Below are 20,309 nucleotides of genomic sequence, written 5' to 3' on the forward strand. Positions count from 1 at the left end.
CGTGCCCGCCCCCAAAGGAGCACGACGCTCGAGTCTCCGAGGGGCGGGGCCCGGCGCGCTCACCTCTCGTGGCGCTCATTGCGCAGGTTGCGCTCGGCGGCAGCGCGCGCCTTGCGCTGCACGAGCCACTCCAGCAGGTCACGTGCCTCCTCCTCGTGCCTACGCAGGGCCGCCTCCTGGAGCCCGGCTTGCGCGCGGAGCCCCTCGTACGCCGCCCGCTGCGCTACGTTCAGCGCCCGCTGCACGTCCAGGTGCCGGGTCTGCTGCGCCCGCGCCTCCTGCAGCTGCGCCACGCGGGCCTCCAGAGCCGCCAGCCTGGAGGAGGGGGTAAGGGAGAGACTCTCCGTCATCGCCCAGTGGGAGCGGGTCTCAGAGGCGGACGGACTTGCCCATGTCACGCGGTCAGGCTGGGAGCAAAGCCAAGACTCCAATCACGTCTCCCACTCAGGCCTGCCGTTTGGGGCCGCAGAGCCCAATACGTGGGGAAAGCCCTCGGGCCGTGCTGGAGACACGCAGGGTCACCCCGTCCCCGGGCAGAGATGGCCCCGAGCCACCCAGAGATGGGCGCGGTCCCCCTCGCCCTGGCGGCGCCTCACCTGCTCTGCCGCTCCTCCAGCGTCGACTCCAGGGCGCCCAGGGCTGCCCTCTTCTCCACCACCTGGTAGGCCATCTGGGGGTGGTCGGGGCCCGCAGTTGGGTGGGCGTGGGCGCCTCTGCAGGGCTCCCAACGTGCCCCCAGCACCTCCCCCAGTGGAGGCTGATGGGACAGACTCTGCTACTCTACCCACCCGCCCCCTAACTGAAAAGAAAGCAGAGGCTCAGATACGTTTAGGATCCTGCACAGGAACGCCCTACTGCTTTTGTGGAACAATGGAAGGGCCTTTAGGCTCTGGAGTTTCACCTGAGTTTCAGTCCTGGCAGTGCCACTTATTTTCTGTGTGACCCCGGGGTAGTCATTTAACCTCTCTGAACCTACTGTTTCCTCACCTGTAAAATGGGAATGATAGTGCTTACCTCACAGGGTAATATTAGGAGTAATATTTCAGGTAATAGTAAACGTTTATATGGCACGTGTGTCATGCCTTGTTCTGAGTACTGTATATGTATTAACTCTCTTGATCACCATAACCACCCCAGGTCCTGCCACTTTCCCCATATTACAGAAGAGGACATTGGCGCAGAGAGGTTTAGGATCTTGACAAAATTACACAGCTAAGCGGCAGAGCTGATGGGTGAACCCAGGCCACCTAACATTATGCTCCAAGTACAGGACAGATCTACAGAAAAGGCTCCAGGGATGTGGGCTCTGTTTCACACTTCTCTAACCCCTGACCTACCCAACATAGATCCCTGAGAGCAACAAGGAGCCCTAAGCAGAGGCACAAAGGCAAGAACAAGAATAGACTCTGGGAGCACGGAGCCCAGACTGAATGCTGGAGCTGCCCCCAGCCCAAGAGTGGGGGTGAGGGTTACCTCATCCATACCCCTGCCTCATTCAAAACAGTCCTTCAAGCAAGAGCTGGAAAGCCACAGACAAAGCTCAAGTCCCACTTTTTTTTTAATATTTATTTTTTTAATATTTATTTATTTTTGAGAGAGAGAGAGAGACAGAAGCAGAGAGAGAGGGAGACACAGAATCTGAAGCAGGCTCCACGCTCTGAGCTGTCAACACAGAGCCCAACGCAGGGCTCAAACCCACAAATTGCGAGATCATGACCTGAGCCAAAGTTGGACGCTTAACCGACTGAGCCACCCAGGTGCCCCTTAAATATGTATTTGAGAGAGAGAAAGAGAGAGAGAGAGAGAGAGAGAGAGAGAATGAGTGGGGGAGGGGCGGGGGGGGCAGACAGAGGATCCAAAGTAGGCTCTGTGCTGACAGCAGTGAGCCTGATGTGGGGCTCAAACTCACAAATCATGAGATCATGACCTGAGCAGAAGTCAGATGCTCAACCAACTGAGCCACCCAGGCGCCCAGCTCAAGTTCCACTTTTTAGAGCTGAGGGGTCAGTGGGAAAGATGGACCTCAGGTGGAGCAGTTCCTACTAGGTGACACGAGGAACATAGGAAATAACTGAGGCTGGGGCCCTGGTTGCTAACCTGTTCCTGTGTTCTTTCTCACATGGGCCTGGTGAGGGATGAATTGAAGAACAAGGTTAGTGCTACTCACCTGCACTGACACATCTTCCTAAATGAGTGGTCCTGCATGTGCCTACTTTCCTAGCTGGCCCAATTTCTAACGTTTGTAATTCCTTTCAGCACTGAGCAGTCTGACCTCCACTTCTGCTTCCTCAGCTGTCATTTTACTTTCATTAATGCTTTGTTATTCAATATTTTGGGGATGCTTTTCAAAATCCAAATAATACAGATGGAAAACAGATTAGTGGTTGACAGGCTAGGGATGGTTGGGGGAGAGGGTTGAGTTGTGAAAAACTCAAAAAGGATAGCAAGACAGAGATCTTTGTGGTCATTAAATTAGGCTGTATCTTGCACAAATTCACATAGGGAACAACATGACAAAGAAATATATGTACATTTCATACCAATATCAGTTTCCTCATTGTGTGTACTATAGTTACACAAGATGTAGCCAGTCTTTGCTACTTCCCATGAATCTATAATTACTTCCCCAAAAAAGTTAAAATAATGATTAATGCTTGTTGTGATATGTGAAACAGTACTAAGAATTACAGAAAAAGCCGCTCCCCATCCCCTGGCATATCCAGTGGGAACACACACTGGTGTGAGTCTGAGGAAGTGCCAGGGAGAGAGTGCTAAGGGCAAGACATTTGTGAAAGTGTCCCAGACAAAGGGGACCATAAGGTCAGAGATTGGAGAGTGGCAGGAAATGCAACAGGGGGCTAGAGAACTCCACTGGGAAGGCAGGCTAAAGGGTTCTAGAGGATATATACCAAACTGACAATGGGAGAGATAGTGAAGGGGGTTTCACTTCTTTATTCTATGGGCTTCTGTTTTCTTGAAATGTTTACAACGAGCATGTTTGTGTGTATTGTCTTTTTTTAAGGGAGATCTTTTTATTATTAAATATATCACTCTGTGCGCTGTGCAGAGAATGGATGGGCGTGCCAAGGGAGAGATCATCCAGGAAAGGATGAGGGTACTTGGGCCAAGCCAACAGAGACTTGGTGGATTTGAAGGTAGGATCAATGAGCTGGTGACTAGCTGACGATGGAGCGCTGGGAGAGACCAGAGGTCCCCCCTGAGTTTGCAGCCCAGTGACTGCCAGTTGGGGAGGGAGGGCTACCTCATCCATCATTTAGTTCACAAATATTCATTAGCATGGACTGTGGAGACAGACCCCAGGGATCAGTGGAAGCAAACCACAGGCGTCCCAAGGCCTTGGGGATCTCACAGCCCAGAAAGTGCCACAAATGTCAAGTTGCAACTACAACAGGGCTCTGAGGGAGAGGCTCTCACTGGGTTCCTAGCTCCATTCCCACACTAGTTGGGCAAGTAATGTGGCATGCTGTAACTGGGCATGTGTTTATGGCCTATCAGTTTCCTCCAATGTACTGGAAGCTCCATGGGGCCGGGTCTTGTTCTTATCCTGTGCCTGTGACAATATAACTATTGTCAATAAATCTTTGTTGAAAGAATGGATGGGGATCAGAGAAGGTGGATTCATGTGGAAGGGTGTTCAAATCCTGACTCCACTTCTCTAAGCCTGTTTCCTGCTCTAAAGTTGTAAACGAATAGCTGAAATAATGTTTTAGCCCAATGCCTGCAGGAGTCACCTCTCAATGTGCTGCTGGCCATATATTATGGGGGATATGGTGAGTCTAATTTTAGATGTGATGTCCAAAGACCAGCTGAACAAAGACTGTGGAGCTCATGAGAGAAGGCCAGGCTAGAGACAAGTCTGGGAATAAGCAAACAGAGAAAGTCTTTGAGGCCACAGGAGTCAGTGAACCCACCCTACCTCCAAGGAACACCCACATCTGTAGGGAGGAGGGAAGGAGACAAAGAAGGAAGCTTAGAAGTAACTGCTACAGAAATGAGAGGAAACCAGGATGGTGTGGTGAAACAGAAGACAAGAGACACCATAGGGTGGGGGCAGCAGTGTCAGGTGGAGGTAGCACACCCTGCCATGTGGAGGTGGACCACCTTACTCATTTGGTCTGCAAACTCGTGCTGTGCATCAGCAGGTGCTAGACCCTGGGGTTGGTGAGGCAAGCTGTGAACAGAGCAGGCAGGACGGTCTGGAAGGGGGAACAGAGGTCGTCTGGCCTTGCCTCATACTCCTCATACTCCTCTCTGAGCTCTACCTCACATCCTCTAGCTGCTGTTGAAGACCCGAACTGGGCTGCCAGAACCAAACTAGAGAGCACTCTGGCACCAGAGTTGGAGAATGTCCCTCGTTTGCTGGACCCCTTGGACCACCCAAAGTCCTGGATTGTGACTCCACCCCATTCTCTCTCAGACCCCTGCCCAGCCTACCTCACCACAGACCAGCCGGAGCCCCTCCTCCTCCTCTTGCCACTTCATCCTCAGAGTGGTTGGTGAAGGGACTTGGTCTGAATCGGGCTCCGATTCCTCCTCCCTGTCAACCAATAAGAGTGGCATTCATTGTCCCTCCATTCACCCACAGGATGCACACAAAAAGCCTGAAACCAAAGCCATGAACTTTCACCTGCAGAGGGTGGAAGCCAGAAAGCCAGCAGAAGAAAGAGCAAGTCTCCAAAAACTGGAACTACCCATGACTCCTCTGCTCTGGGATTTCCCCAGGCCTTGGGTTACCTAGCCAGGACCCTCCTCAAGAAGCACCTCCCATGGGGCACCTGGGTGGCTCTGTCAGGTAAGCATACAACTTCAGCTCAGCTCATGATCTTGTGATTCGTGAGTTCGAGCCCTGCATCAGGCTCTGTGCTGACAGCTCGAAGCCTGGAGCCTGCTTCGGATTCTGTGTCTCCCTCTTTCTCTGTCCCTCCCCTGTTCACACTCTGTCTCTCTCCCTCAAGAGTAAATAAATATTTTTTTTTTAAGTTTTTTTAAAACACCTCCAAACTTTGAGGCCCAGCCCATTCCTGGTTCTCATCTTCATTCCCCCTTTGGAATATGTAGCAAGACCCTACTCTCCCTTTGGAATATGTAGCAAAGACCCTTTCTGTCTGCATCAGGTAAGGGTAAGAAGACAAAAAGAGAAGAGGAGAAAAGGCAGGAGTGTGGGCGTGGAAAGGGAAGAGATGAGACAAATGCGGAGCTGGATTGAGCAGGGTGGTGGAGAAAGGCCATTCTAAGCAGCTGGCTTGGAAGAAGCCTCAAGAGTCCACTTCCTCCCTCCTCTGGGTAGCAGTTAAGGACCAATGAGGTGCCAGAGAGAATGAACCCAGGACAGGCAGTGGGGGCAGGAGCCAGGCACAGGCAGCTCATCATAATCAGGTATACACATACACTCACCAGGGGCCCTGGTGGGTAGCAGGAGTGGCATCATTTGGCTCTGGCTGCAGCTTCTCTGAGATCCGGGCCAACAATTCAGCCTTCTCTAGGAGACGGTTATCTAGGGGTGCAAGAGGGTGAACCTGGGACAGAGACAGACACTTGCAACAGACTCCAGGCATACCTGGAGTCTGCATACCCAGAGATGCAGAATGAGGGAGGTGCTGACAGTCTGGGCGCTGCCCTTTGCCTGAGGGGTGTCTGTGTAGCTCTACCAGACCTTCAGCCCTGGCAGACCCTCCTTACAGCATCTGCCCACAGGCCCTCCCAGGAAACCTACTCTCCTGAGGACAGAGAAAGACAACCACCACTGGGGAAGTATATGGCTGGCCTCACTGCCCACTCAGGGTCCTGAGGGAAGGAAGGGGCCAGAGATTGATTCAGTCTTGCCCCAGAGCAAGGCTTTGCCCCAAAGAATGATGAAACACACCAAGCTCCACCTGCTAGTGGCCTTTGGTAAATTACTTCCCCTCCAGGGCCTCTTACTTTGTACACTAAAAAACAGTCCTGTCTTTCCCACAGTTGGGGTAAGTAAGTTTCCTCCAGGCCAGAAGAGAAAGTCCTTGAACAATTATGTAGCAGACCTCCTTGAGTTTGGTAGTTTTTGCTACAGACCCTGGAATGTCTCCCTCTACCCCCACCACACTCACTTCCTCTTTCTCACCAGTTTCAGGGTAGGGTGGGGGTGGTAATCCCAGGTTTGGCTCCTCAGCAAATTTCCTTCACCCAGTCCCCTGCCTGTCACCTTTAACTTAGGTCACTGGCCAATTCTTACACAAAACCCCAACCCAGCCCCCAGGGCACTGCACTGACTTCCCAGCAACTCTAAAGATGCTGTTTGCCTAATTTATGGGTGAGAAATTGGTGGTTTAAGGATATAACCCACCCAAGACCACAGAGAAGACTAGAGCTTCACTGTCTGATCTCAGCCCTCCAGAGTCACACAAATTGCAGCTGGAGGATGGGGAGGGAGGGGAGGCTCTTCCCTCAAGTTGGATGGTTCCATTGTCCATCAGAGCAGTGGAGAAGTGAGGCTGGCCTCACGTCCCTCAGGGAGAGGACCAGCAGCCTAGAAGGCTGCAGGGAAATCACCCAGGACAAAAGCAGCAAATTCAGTTTGGGGGAGGGGGGGGAGATGGTTAAGCAGCAGCTAAAATTAGGACCAGTGATGGAGCTGGAGGAATAGTGGTTGGACTTTCCACCCCAGACGTACAATCTTGAATGACCAGAGGCACTCACACAAATGTACACCTGTTCATCCTGGCTTGAACTGCCATACCCACTCCTGACCAGCGCCCCAGAAACACCTGTGAGAGTATGACTTCTTGGGTTCACCAGCAGCCAGTTCTCTCTAGAGGCTTCAGTTGCCTAAGCACAGAAGTACTCCAAAAACCTGAGCCAGGATCACTTGTCAGTGGCAAAGCCTGGGACTCTGAGCTTCCTCCCTAAGAGATTCAGAGTTTAGAATCTCCAGCTACTCTGGAATTCTTTCACTGGGCCACAGGGACCAAATGAATTGACTTGGGTTGTACCCTGGGGACCGCACGGGAAAGGGAAGAAGCATAGAGACCCTAAAACACCCACACTCGCTAACGAAGCCATGCCCAGGAAGCCCAGCCTGGGGAGAGGCCGCCCCCTGAGGAGAGAGGAGGGCAGGAGCACCAGGAGGGAGCTCCGTCCAGGAAGGGGCTCTAAGCAGAACCTGGACTGGGAAGCGCGGGAATGCTGGCCAGGCAGAGGTGTAACGGACCGAAGGTCCGGCAGGGCCGAAGCTTTGGAGGCGAGAAGGCATTGCTGCACACGGGTGACAGCCCGAGGAGCCAGACAACACTCCGTCCGCGCCCGGAGCCCCATCCCCTCCACTGCCATCTTCCAAGCCCCCCGTGGCGCACTCACAGGCAGGCACCAGTTCCAGGAAGAGTGCCTTTTGCGTGCGGTCCCGCTGCCGAAGCTGCCGCACTATGTGGCGTTTCCAGGGGACACCGGGGGCGCCGGGCCCCTCCATGGCAGCTCCCGCGCCTGCACCGCGCGCACCTCTCGCGGAAGGAGGCGAAACCCGGGCGGGGCCTCGGGGGACTCCGTGACGTCAGGGGGCGGCAGCGGCGGGGAATCCCCGGATTGTACTAAGAGCGTCTGCTGGGGGGAGAAAGCAACGCTAATATGGGGGGAAGCCGCCCCCGCCAGGGTCTACACCACCCGGATCGCACCAAAAATCCTCACCTACGTCGGGGCTCCCATTGCTGTCCGCGGCAATATGCGGTGATGGAAGTCGCGGGCTCTGGGCGGCTTCCCCCAGGCCTGTGGGCACACTCCCGGGCCGGGTCATTAACCCCTCCGCGCCTGGATCGAGTTCAGAAGTAACGGAAGATCGCCCACGGCCCGCCTGGACAAGCTGCCCTCTGAGCTAGAGACCCCCTCATACTCGGATCCTGCCCTCGAGGTGCTCAAGATCTGTGAGGAGAGGCGACACGGACGTGAGGCGCACACAGCGTGACGGCGAGTTGCAGCACAGAGGAGGAAGGGACTGAAGGGAAGAGGCAATGCTCTCTGGGAAATGACCGCATTTGAGTTAGGACTGAGGGCTGAAATAGGTGTTGGCCAGAAGAGCGAAAAGGATTCCAAGCAGAGGGAAGAACAAGTACAGAGGTTCCATGATACAAAAAGTCCCAGGGGACAGAAACTCGTGGAAGGACAGGAGGCAGAAAAGCCCTTGTGGAGAGCAGGGCTTAGGGGCTCAGTTCTTCGCCCCGAAAAAATTGAGGTCCCTGAGAGTGAAAGGATGCAGCTGATTTCATCTGGCAAAGCCCTCGCCCAGAAGGGAAAAGCATCTGACTTGAGGTTGCACAGGAGTGGGTGGCTAACCTGGCCAGCAGCCCAATGTCCTGCCTCAGGGCTCAACAGTTCGCTCCAGGGGCGACCTCTGGAAGAGTAGCAACGTCTCTTGCAGGTACACTTGACAGTGAATCATGGGTTGTAGGGAACTGTGATAAAACTGTCAGTCGCCCCGGTGGCTCAGTCGGTTGAGCATCCTACTCTTGATCTGGCTCAGGTCATGTCTCATGGTTCTTGAGCTCAAACCCCACGTAGGACTGACAGCCTGACAGTGCAGAACCTGCTTGGTATTCTCTTTCTCTCTCTCTCTCTCTCTCTCTCTCTGCCCCTCCCCTGCTTGCACAGGCATGCTCTCTCTCAAAATAAATACATAAACTTAAAAACAACAACAACAACAACAACAACAACAACAACAACAAACCTGTCTCCAGCAAGATCCCTGTCCAGAGCTCTGCAGACATATCTGGTGTGAAGAATGAAAGGAGGGATTCACTGGACCCAGCCTCACCCTGGGTACACTGTAAGGCCCCAGCAGGCCCTGCTCTCAATGAGTAAATGCAGACCTGTCCATTCCCCAGGAGATGGAGAGAAACTGGGCAATGTTGGGGAGCCACACAGGCCCTGGAGGTGATAGGTCTTTTGAGATGCCCATGGGGATGGGTCACAGGACTTGGAAAGCAGTAGATGCCAATGACACCCCAGGACAATGTACCCTGCTGTGCTTTGAAATTACTGTGAACTGAGTTCAGTCACCCACATGTCATTGCCTCTGACCCTCATTTCCTTTGTACAAGTTCCTTTGGAACACCTTCCCCTTTAGGCTCCTACTCATGGGTCACCTCCTCTAGGAAAACTTTCCTGCCCCTTCATTGAGTTAAGGCCTTTCTGACCTCAGCCCCAGTCCAAGCCTAGCCTGTCTGTTGAAGGGCTGGGTGCGGGTAGTAGCATTCACCAGAAGGCATACACAGGAAAAGGGCATGGTACCATGGAAAGCTAGAGCCAGTTGGTGACAGTGATGAATTCCTTTTAGGAATCCACCTGTCTGACTCTCAGGTGCCCGGGGACACCATCAGAGGAACTGGGGCTATGTGCATTGAAGGATGTGTTAACAGGGCTCTGCTTGGCTGTAAGGCGCAGAGATGCTATTTCTCTCAGGTGAAGAGTCATTTTGGGGTGAGGGGGTCCTAACCCTTTTTGATTCACAAAACAGTCCTAGGAAATTTAAAATAATTTGTCATTTTTGAATAGTCTGATAAAGAAGTGATTGATTTTGGCTAAAAATATCTATCTTCTATCTTTAGAATATGAAAGATTGTGTTATAAAGTTCACGTAAAATCTTAAAGAACATTCATAGTATATGACAAAACATTTTTCACATTTAATATGCTGTTTCATTTATCTTTATGTAATAAAAATATGATTTGGTGACCAATATATATAAAAAGTGACTATATCATAATTCAGAGTCTTAATGCACTTGAGAATATGTAGTTGGCCCTTGAGCAATATGGGTTTGAACTCCACAGGTCCACTGATACACAGATTTTTTTTTTCAATAAATACAGTACTGTATGATGGGAGAAAAAGAAACAAAGGCCAGGCCTTGTTGTGGCTCTGTTGCTCATAGTCTCCAGGCAGAACTCCTGAGGCATACAGATTGTAACACTCCTACAGCTCCCTCAAGGACTTCCTTTTACCTATATTTTACCAATATAGCTTTTCTCTTGTTAGTGTTAGAGTTACTTTTCCTCTTATAGCCATAAATACCTCCCAAGATGTACGTTAGCAATTACCTAACAAGCATATGGCCCGCAAGTATACATCTGAAGGGTCTCAAGACTAATGTTTTAGTAGACAGTGGCACATAACCTTATCTTAGCCACTGCTGGCTCCTCAAAGTCCTGGAAGCCTTGTTTCCAAATTCCTTACAGACTTACACTATCCCTAACCCCCACTAACTAAAAAGTATTTAATCAGTCACTCCTCACAAACACAAGTGCAGCTCTTTCTGCTCATAGGTCCTGTCCCCGTGCTATAATAAACGCGCCTTTTTGCACTGAAAACATTTCAAGAATCCTTCCTTAACTATCTGCTTGTGGCTGCACATCACTGTAAATGTATTTTCTCTTCCTTATGATTTTCTTAATAACATTTTTTCTCTAGCTTACTGTATTGTTAAAATACAGTATACAGGGGTGCCTGGATGGCTCAGTCGGTTAGGCGTCCAACTTTTGGTTTTGGCTCAGGTCATGATCTCACAGTGTCATGTGTTCGAGCCCTGCATCTGACTCTGCACTGGCAGCGGGGACCCTGTTTGGGATTCTCTCTCTCCCTCTCTCTCTCTGCCTCCTCCCTGCTTGCACTGTCTCTCTCTCAAAATAAATAAATAAATTTTACAAAATAAAATACAGTATATAATACAAATATAAACTATGTGTTAATCAACTGTTTATGTTATTAGTAAGGCTTCTGGTCAACAGTAGGCTATTAGTAGTTAGGTTTTAGGGGAGTCAAAAGTTACATGTGGATTTTTTACTGTTCAGGGATTGGGTTGGTGCACCTAACCCCCGTGTTGTTCATGGGTCAACTGTAGTTTGAAACTTAGACCTGGGTTAGGTGTCTCCTAGCAGCCAAAGTGATTACTTAAAAACCTAAATCAGCTCATGTTATTCTTACTTAAAACCCTCCAAAAAAACCAAAAAAACAAAAACAAAAAAAAACCTTCAAAGGGTGTTCCAGTATATTCCAGCATATTGAAAGCAAATCTCAAAACCTTTATCATGGCCTTCAATGCTCTGCTTGCTCTGGCTCCTGCTCACATCTCTGACCTTACCTCTTTTTACCCTGTGAACAAAGCCTTATTCACAACACTGAAATAACTGTCTAACTCATTCCTATGTTGGTACCTTTGCCCTGGATATTCTCTATTCCTGGTGCTCTTCCTTCAGAAACTTTATTTAATTTTTTTTTTTTTAGAGAGAGTGGGGGAGGGGCAGAGAGAAAGGGAGAGAGAGAATCCCAAGCAGGTCCCATGCTGCCAGCACAGGGCCTGACATAGGGCTTAAACCCACAAACTGTGAGATCATGACCTAAGCTAAAATCGAGAGTTGGACACTCAACTGACTGAGCCACCCAGGAGCCTCTTCCTTCAGAACTTTTAAGAGCTGGCACAACCCTTTTTTTCGGAAGATCTTCCCTGTTCATCCAATCTGAAATAGCCTCTATTCCCATCAGCATCTACAACATCAACTAATTGTTCTTCCTTTCAGAGCCCTTATCGCTCCAGAGAGGTTCTTGTTCCTGTGTTTGTGTTGGTTTTGATCTGTATTTCCAACCAGGCTATAAACTTGAGGAGAGCCAGGACCAAGTCAGCTTTGATCCCAGCTCTGTCTTCAGACCTAGAACAGCACCTGGCAACAGTTCAGGAGATGATCAATAAGTATTTATGGCCGTTGCATCAAAATATTAAAAAAAAAAAGTTTTAATGGCCCAAGGCTTACAAGTTTTGAATTCAAAATTATAGTTTTATCTAATTGAAAAATAAATCACATGCATATAGCCAAAAATTTAAATATTATACGAATGAACCTTTTTGCCTCACACCATCATATTGGTTAGGATAAGACAGGCTGTTCTGTGATCTTTTCTCTATTACTTAATACAACTATTTCTTTAAAACTTTTTTAACATTTATTTATTTTTGAAAGATAGAGAGAGAGCACGAGCCAGGGGAGGAACAGAGAGAGGGAGACACAGAATCTGAAGCGGGCTCCAGGCTCTGAATTGTCAGCACAGAGCCCTACGTGGAGCTTGAACCCAAGAACTGGGAGATCATGACCGAAGCCAAAGTCAGACACTTAACCAACTGAGCCACCCAGGCGCCCCACTACTTAATACAACTATTTCTTAATAGCTCTCATGATTCTGTGTGTTGGCTGAGCTTGGCTGGGTGATTCTTGCTTTGAGTCCCATGTGGTTGTAGTCACAACCAGGACTGGAGTCATCTGAAGACTCAGCAGGACTAGTTGCTAACTATGGCTCACTTGTTTGGCTAGCAGGAGTTGCTGGCTGTTGGCTGGAAGGCTGAATAGAGGTGAAAACCAGAGTACCTACATATGGCCCCTCCATTAGGTCCCTCAGAGCATGGGGGCTAGATTCGGAGAGGAAGCATGCCCAAACAAGCATTTCAGCAGTCAGCCAGCTGCTAGTCTTCTATGGCTTGAGCCCAGGAAGTAGCACAGCATCACTTGCTCTGAGTTCTAAAGCAGTCACAGTCCAGCCTGGATTCAAGGACAGGAGACATAGATCCCAGCTTTCAATGAAAGGAGTGTCGAAAAATCTCTGGCCATCTTTAATTCATTACATGTGGTACCAAATAAACCTTCAAATCTTAGTGGCTTAGCACAAAAAGGTTTATTTCTCACTCACATCCTAGTGTGGAGTAGACCATATTGATATGTTATTCTCCTCTAGTAGTGACGCAGTGACTCAGATTCAAGCTGCTTCTATGCAACATCTCCATCATCTCAAAATGCTTTTATCCCAACTGCTTAGATGGGGGCCACGGGTGAAGGGGTGGGGATGGGGTGGAAAGTTATCACACTGACACTTAATTGCCTTGGACCTGAAGTGCCACATTCTTCTGCCTACACTCTCATTGGTAAGATCACATCTACCAGTAAGGTTGGGAAATGTAGTCTCCCATATTCCCTGGAAGAGAAACATGGGTGTGAATACATCATTGTTGTTGACACACACCAATTTCCCAGTCTTCTTCTCTAGAAGAATCACCATTCTTCTTGGTGTGTATTTTTCAGAAATTTTTATGCATATATGAACATATAGAAACACAAAAATATCAAAACATATAGATCTACTACATTCCTTTTAAGACTACGAAGCATCTCATTATGTGAATGTGCTATAATTTATTTAATCAGTCCCATATGGATAAACATTTAGGCTACTTCCCATTATTTGCTTTTACGGTGTTACACTGTACAGCCTTGTACATAGATCTCTTTTTAACTATGTTAGTGAACCTGTAGGAAAGTTTCTATAAGTAATATTTAGAATATATCTATTCAGTAATTATATAGTCCGGTAACATCAAATTAGAAAATGTACTAAAAATGAAGTCATTCACAACCACTACAAAAACTAATATACATAGGAATACACTCAAGAAAAAATTTACAAGCTGCAAATGAACACCAAATTTAATTTGAATGTTTGTATCAGTTATATATTTAATGTATCTTAAGTGATCAATGAAATTAACTGAAGGATCTAAAAGAATACTTGAATGAAAGAAAATACATTAAATATTTGGTGTTGAGAAGACTAAAACTAAAAATATAATTTGTAGGGGTGCCTGGGTGGTTAAGCCGGTTAAGCGCTTGACTTCGGCTCAGGTCATGATCTCATAGTTCGTGAGTTCAAGCCCCACATTGGGCTGTGTGCTAACAGCTCAGAGCCTATAGCCCACTTTGGATTCTGTGACTCCCTCTCTTTCTGAACCTCCCCCACTAATACTCGCTCTCTTTCTCTCTCTCTCAAAAATGAATAAACATTAAAATATACATATATAATTTACACAAATTATGAATTACTTATTCCAATTAAAATCCCAATAGTGTATCTTTTTTAATTTTGTTAATATTTATTCATTTTTGAGAGACAGAGAGAGCACAAGGGGGAAGGGGGAGAGAGGGAGACACAGAATCTGAAGCAGGCTCCAGGCTCTGAGCTGTCAGCACAGAGCCCGACACGGGGCTCGAACCCACGAACTATGGGATCATGACCTGAGCTGAAGATGGACACTTAACCGAGCCGACTGAGCCACGCAGGTGCCCCTCCTTTTTTATAGAACTTAACACGTTGTCTCTGAAACTCATCTCAAAAAAGAATACCTAAGAAAAAAATATTTTAAGAATAAAGTAAGAATATTATAATGGAAATGGTGTAGTGTTGGTTCAGAAATAGGCAAGATTAATAATAGAATAGAGACCAGAAATAGATCCTTCCATGTAGGAATTTAATATATGATGAAGGTGGCATTTCAAATAAGTGGAAAGAGGGATCTATTCAATAATTTATGTAAGGACAATTTGTTATCCAGTTAGAGAAAAATATGTAGTTAGATTCCTTACTTCACATCATATACAAAAAAAGTAAATTCCAAATTGATTATATTACATTATGATTTATGCACATAAAAATAAAGATATAGGGTACTTGGGTGGCTCAGTTGGTTAAGTGTCAGATTCTTGGTCTCTGCTCAGGTCATGATCTCATGGTTTGTGAGATCAACCCCCCTCCCTCCCACATTGGGCTCTGTGCTGACAGATCAGAGCCTGCTTGGGATTCTTTCTCTCTGCCCCTGACCCCTCTCAAAATCAATAAATTAACTTTAAAAATAAATAATTAAACCTTTTTTTATGATAAAGAGGGGCACCTGGGTGACTCAGTTGGTTAAGCATCCAACTTCAGCTCAGGTCACAATCTCATGGCTCCTGAGTTCGAGCCCCATATTGGGCTCTGTGCTGACAGCACAGAGTTAGCTTCAGATCCTGTCTCCGTCTCTCTCTGCCTCTCCCCCACTCAAGCTCTCTCTCTCTCTCAAAAATAAATAAAAACATTAAAAACAAAAAAGAAACAAACCATAAAGAAGCACTGAGAGTTTGAGTATTACATTCTTCAAGTATGCTGTTTGGATTTTTGTTGTTGTTTTTTAAGTTAGTGACTATACACATATTTTTAAAAACCTTAAAAGTACAGCCAAGGGATTTTGCTTAAAGTTAAGTATTTAGAAGGCTACTTCAAAATACTGTGGTAGAACTGTGCAATGATCCTTTGGGGCATGATGGTATCACTTCGGTATTCTACCCAAGGTTAAGGGACCAGGTTCAAAAGTGATCATACTTCCAGGGTTGTGATTGGGCGTTATTCAGTATGGGCTAATGTGAACAATGCTTTGAAATGGACAGCAAAGGGAAAAATGACCTCTTTTATTTTATAAGAAGTCAGGTCAAAGTTATGTGAATGAGAGGAATACAAATTTCTTTGGTAGATATGGCAGAAGCGGAGTGGGATGAAGTGGCAAGAGGGTCCTTCACAAGGAAGTTAAATCTTCAAGATATTGAAGAGTGTTTGGCTGCAGATGTGGTCACAAGCAAACCAGGCACCACCCTAGAGGATGCTTCCTCTCACAGTACTCCTGAGAAGCGCCAGCTTTCCCAGCAGCAGACAGCCTACATCTCTCTCGCCCCTCTGCAGAGCTGGCCCAAGGAGAATGCCATCAGGCTCAATGAAGGCAAGTGACTGTGAAATTCCCAAGGCACTAGAAGGGACTAGGGACTGGAAGGGGGTGGTGGGGAGGCACCAACTGGAAAGGCTTCAAGAGAGGGGACCATAAGGGAGGAGGAGGAGGAGGAGGAGACAATTGGGATCTCCTCTGCAGCCTCCTCATTGATGGCCCACTCTTTTGGGGGGGGGGGCATTTTTATTTTTTATTTTTATTTATTTGTTTAATTTTATTTTTAATTTTTTAAAATTTACATCCAAATTAGTTAGCATATAGTGCAACAATGATTTCAGGAGCAGATTCCTTAGTGCCCCTTACCCATTTATCCCATCCCCCCTCCCACAACCCCTCCAGTAACCCTCAGTTTGTTCTCAGTATTTATGAGTCTCTTCTGTTTTGTCCCCTACCCTGTTTTTATATTATTTTTGTTTCCCTTCCCTTATGTTCATCTGTTTTGTCTCTTAAAGTCCTCATATGAGTGAAGTCATATGATTTCTGTCTTTCTCTAATTTCACTTAGCATAATACCCTCCAGTTCCATCCATGTAGTTGCAAATGATGCCCCACTCTTATTGAAGGGCCAAGGACAAGGGGCAGAGTAATTTAGGCCTGGTTTCTACCTGCATCTCCCTCCATTCTTCCCAACTTTCTAAGGTTTTAGGATGCTGACCTATGTGAAATGCAGCTGATTCAGTGTGATGCAGTTTTGAGGACAGTGGGTAAAGAGGTACCTGACCCAGGTGAGGAGTGTCCCCACCTCATGGTCAGAGGTATTCAGTGCCTAGTTCTTACTTGAACACAGCAGTGAGGGGTGGTTTCAAAAAAAAAAAAAAAAAAAAAAAAAGTTCAGTTTTGAACACACTGAGTTTAAAGAACCTGTGAGTCTACCAGAAGCAGAGGTCCCAGAGGTAGGACAAAGGCGTGAGCTGGAGGCTGGTGGGTCATCAACATATGGATGGAAGTGAATGAGGTCATCCAAAGAGTATGTAAAGAGAGGACCTGTGACATAACCTGGAGGACACCAGTAAATCCGGGTGTCCTAGCCCAATCAGCCAAAGACCACGGGGGACAGACTCACAGTCCAACAAAGTCAGGTTATTGACCCATGCTATGAGAAACACAACATGTCAAGGAACCATGGGGTGTCCCACCAAACACAAAAGATAGAGTCATTATAGGACTTGAGAGAGAGGTAGAATTAGGTGAAATTTAAATGAAGCAGTATTTTGATGGTTCAAAGCAAAACAGAGCTATGTGTAAAGGAGCCAACATCAGGTTTTGACTGGTAAGTGGAGCCAGGGGCCTGTTTCCTTAGAAACAGTTAAGTTAAAAAAAATGTGGGGGCTCCTGGGGGGTTCAGTCAGTTAAGCATGCAACCTCGGCTCAAGTCATGATGTCACGGTTCGTGGGTTCATGCCCAGCACTGGGCTCTCTGCTGTCAGCATGGAGTCTGCTTTGGATCCTCTGTCCTCCTCTTTCTGCCCCTACCCGGCTTGCATTCTGTCTCTCAAAAATAAATAAACATTTAAAAAAAAAAAACAATGATGTGAAGGGGCACCTGGGTGGCTCAGTCAGTTGAGCATCTGACTCTTGACTCAGGTCATGATCTGCTGCACTGAGCGTGGAGCCTGCTTAAGAGCTTAACATTTTCTCTTTCCCTCTGCCTCTCTCCCCAGCTCGAATGCGCGCTCTCTCTCTCTCTCTTTCTAAAATAAAAAAAATTTTTTTAAGATGTGAAATATTATGTTCAGAAATTCCTTATCTGAATTTCTGCATCTGGTTTGTGAATCTTGTCTACATAGTGAGTTATATACTCCAGGCAAAAGTTTCACTCTTATATGATTTCAAACAGCAAAGTTTTTGATAGAGTGTGATTTAAAAAAAAAAAAAAAATGAAGTTGCTCAGTGAGTAAAAAAAGAACTAGTCACTCAAAGCAGGGGGTTGTTGTGGCATTTTATTATTTTTATTTATTTATTTATTTTTTAAATGTTGTGGCATTTTATACCTGCAGTATGTCCTTGGGGAAAATAGTGTCTCCTGTTAATTTTGCAGCTGGCTTTATCTGTGTGTTATTCCGGACTGATAAATAGGCCTAGGGCTGATTTTTACAGTCCAAACTAATGTTTAGGTTTTCAAGGGTCAAACAATGGAAGAGGAATATGCAAAGATATAGTGAGTAGACAAGAAGAAAACCAAAATGTAAGTCTCACATAGCAGGAAGGTGATTATTGGTGTTGAATGCCTCTAAGAGCTGTAGTTAGTATACAGTGCTACTTACTCTCCAATACAATAGCCACTAGCCACACGTAGCTTAAATTTTAATTTAAAGTATGGGTGCCTTGGGGCACCTGGGTGGCTCAGGTCATGATCTTGCAGAAGATGAGTGAGTTCTAGTACTTGGGCTGACAGCTCAGAGCCTGGAGACTGCTTCTGATTCTGTGTCTTCTCTCTCTGCCCCTTCCCTGCTTGTGTTCTCTCTCTCAAAAATAAATAAACATTAAAAAACAATTAAAATTTTTTTTTAAATTTAAAGTGTTTAATTACAGGGATGCCTAGCTGGCTCAGTCGGTAGACCATCCAATTCTTGATCTCAGAATCATGAGTTTGAGCCCCATGATGAGTGCAGAGATTAATTTTTTAAAAGTGATTAATTACGTTAAACTTATTTTAGACATTAACTTAATTAAATACAAATTTTTATTCCATGTGGCACTTAGCCACATGTCGAGTGTTTGGCAGCCATGACTAGTGGCTAGGTATTGGGCAGTCCAGATACAGAAGATTTTCATCATCACATAAAGCTAACTGAACAGCAGTAAAAGACCTGGGAGTCCCAGGTCAGGGTGACCCGTGTTGAGTGCAGTGTCCAAGGAGTGATGTGGGGGGTGGAAGCCCTGTGAGAGGTCCAGACAGTAGTGAGTAGTATTCTTTCTAAAACTCAACCCTAACTGCGCAATTTTCCTATAATAGCTGCTGTGTAACTGAGGCATATCCATCCCACAAGCCCAGGCGCAGAGCACTGGGCTCCCCTGCGCATTTCCCTGCTCAAACAAACTCACTACGGTCCCCAAACTCCATCTCCCAACCTGCCCCGGGTCGTCTTCGGCGACTCTGGCTCTTTGGCTTCCGGGAAGTGTAGTTTTTAAAGCGTTCCAACTCCAGAAAGGATCTAGGCATTGAACTAAGGCTCCCATAAGGCAGTGCATGGGCCACTGCAGTCCACTTCACCGCGGCCGCCATGTTTACCGTGAGGGGAGCCAGAAGGGGCACCCGCGGTTTAGTGGAGCGGGGGCCGAGATGCAGGAGTCTCCGGGAATGAAGGAGGATAGCAACTCCACCGGGTCTCTTCCTGCCACTCCTCAGATCTCTGTCGCTCGGGGGCTGTGGAGAATGCCTCAACCGAAGTGGAGCCGATGGGGATATCAGGGAGCCTTGGTGACTGAGCGGCCACAATCGCTAAGGGACTTGGAAGCAGCGTCTAACTGCGAGCAGCCTGCGACCCATTGGGCGGCCCCTGGCGTGAAGCGCACGCGCAAATGAGAGACCTCGCGGCCTCTGTAAACACCGGAGAGCGCTTGCGCTAACCGAGCGTCCCTGGATCAACACGTGGGGGCGCCTTAGCGAAGATAACTGTAAAATGTATAGTAGCGTAAAGGTCTTGTCTTTTTCTGTTGTACTTTTTCTTATGGTTTGTAACATACAGCCCTCTTCATAGCCTCTCCTATTTTGATCCTCACAACAGGTTTTTGTGTTGTTTTGTTTTTAGCGTAGTGACATTTATTTTAGTTTTCTATCATATATTCTATTTATCATTTCACAACAGTTTTTTGGGTTTGTTTGTTTGTTTTACAAACGGGACAATGGGTTAGAGAAAGTCACACAGCCAGAGTCCTAGCATAATAAAGTGTGAAGGACCAGAGATGGTTCAGGATTCACAGGCTCTACCCTAGGCTGTGCCTCTGACTTGCTTTGTGACCTTGGGTAATTCTGTTCCCTTGGGGAGCTAAGCCTTCTCGTATGTAAATGGAAATAAGTTGTTGCGAGGATCAAATGAGATCTAGGAGTGAAACTAAATTCCCAAGCAGTTTTGAAAGGCAAAATATTATAGTCAGGTGTTTGCAGATTGAGGGGCTGTTTCCTCATCTTACAAATTACAAAACTGAGGGCCCCAAAAGGAGCAGGAGTTTGCTGCAGGTATCAGCTGTGAACAAGGGCTGAAATCCAGCACTGCTGCCTTTGGGCCCGGAGTCCTTCTCTGCATCTCAAGGATCAGTGTCTTTGTTGGATACAGTTGGATCGACTGTTCGCTGAGGGTCTGGGGGAGTCCCTATTCCCAATCCTTCTCTCCAATCCCACTTGGCCCTAATGAAGGAGGGCCCTGCTCTGTTGAGATGACTACCAGAGGCAGAAAGCAAAGGAGGATCTGGAGAATGCTGGAGAAAGAACAGCGTTGCTGGAGCTGTACAGATGTTGCTTCTCAGGATGGTGGTCCAGGCAAGGGAAGGAGGCCAGGTATGACAGATGAAGGGGTAGTGCTAAGGGGGACCCTGAGTGGGAAGGAGTGGGAGGTCATGGGGCTCTGTTTTAGAGCCTCGTAGGAATTGGACACTTAGGTGACCAGTTGGGGCCACTGGCAGCTGGAGGTAGTATCTGGACTGGCCTGATGACGAGGACAGGAAGGAAGTGATGCTTGTTGAGCTGAGGCTGTAGGAGCCA

At 47.3% G+C, this 20,309-nt stretch overlaps 1 protein-coding gene across 6 annotated transcripts in view; it reads right to left on the minus strand.

Moving 5' to 3' along the window:
* Positions 1–7,951, minus strand: part of ATG16L2 (autophagy related 16 like 2) — a 32,088-nt gene extending 24,137 nt beyond the window's left edge. For 5 of the 6 annotated variants that reach the window (XM_042959283.1, XM_042959284.1, XM_042959285.1 and 2 more), the window contains exons 1-6: positions 7,675–7,951; positions 7,351–7,587; positions 5,416–5,515; positions 4,456–4,558; positions 597–670; positions 64–315 (exon numbers count right to left, since the gene is read on the minus strand). In XM_042959283.1, the coding sequence (XP_042815217.1) occupies positions 64–315; positions 597–670; positions 4,456–4,558; positions 5,416–5,515; positions 7,351–7,459 (638 nt within the window). In that variant the 5' untranslated portion in view covers positions 7,460–7,587; positions 7,675–7,951. Of the gene's footprint in view, positions 1–63; positions 316–596; positions 671–4,455; positions 4,559–5,415; positions 5,516–7,350; positions 7,591–7,674 lie in introns of all 6 variants that reach the window. The other variant, XM_042959281.1, reaches the window with a different exon arrangement.
* Between the last annotated feature and the right edge of the window lie 12,358 nt (positions 7,952–20,309).

Source organism: Panthera tigris, chromosome D1 (assembly GCF_018350195.1).
Source record: "Panthera tigris isolate Pti1 chromosome D1, P.tigris_Pti1_mat1.1, whole genome shotgun sequence".
NCBI lineage: Eukaryota > Metazoa > Chordata > Mammalia > Carnivora > Felidae > Panthera > Panthera tigris.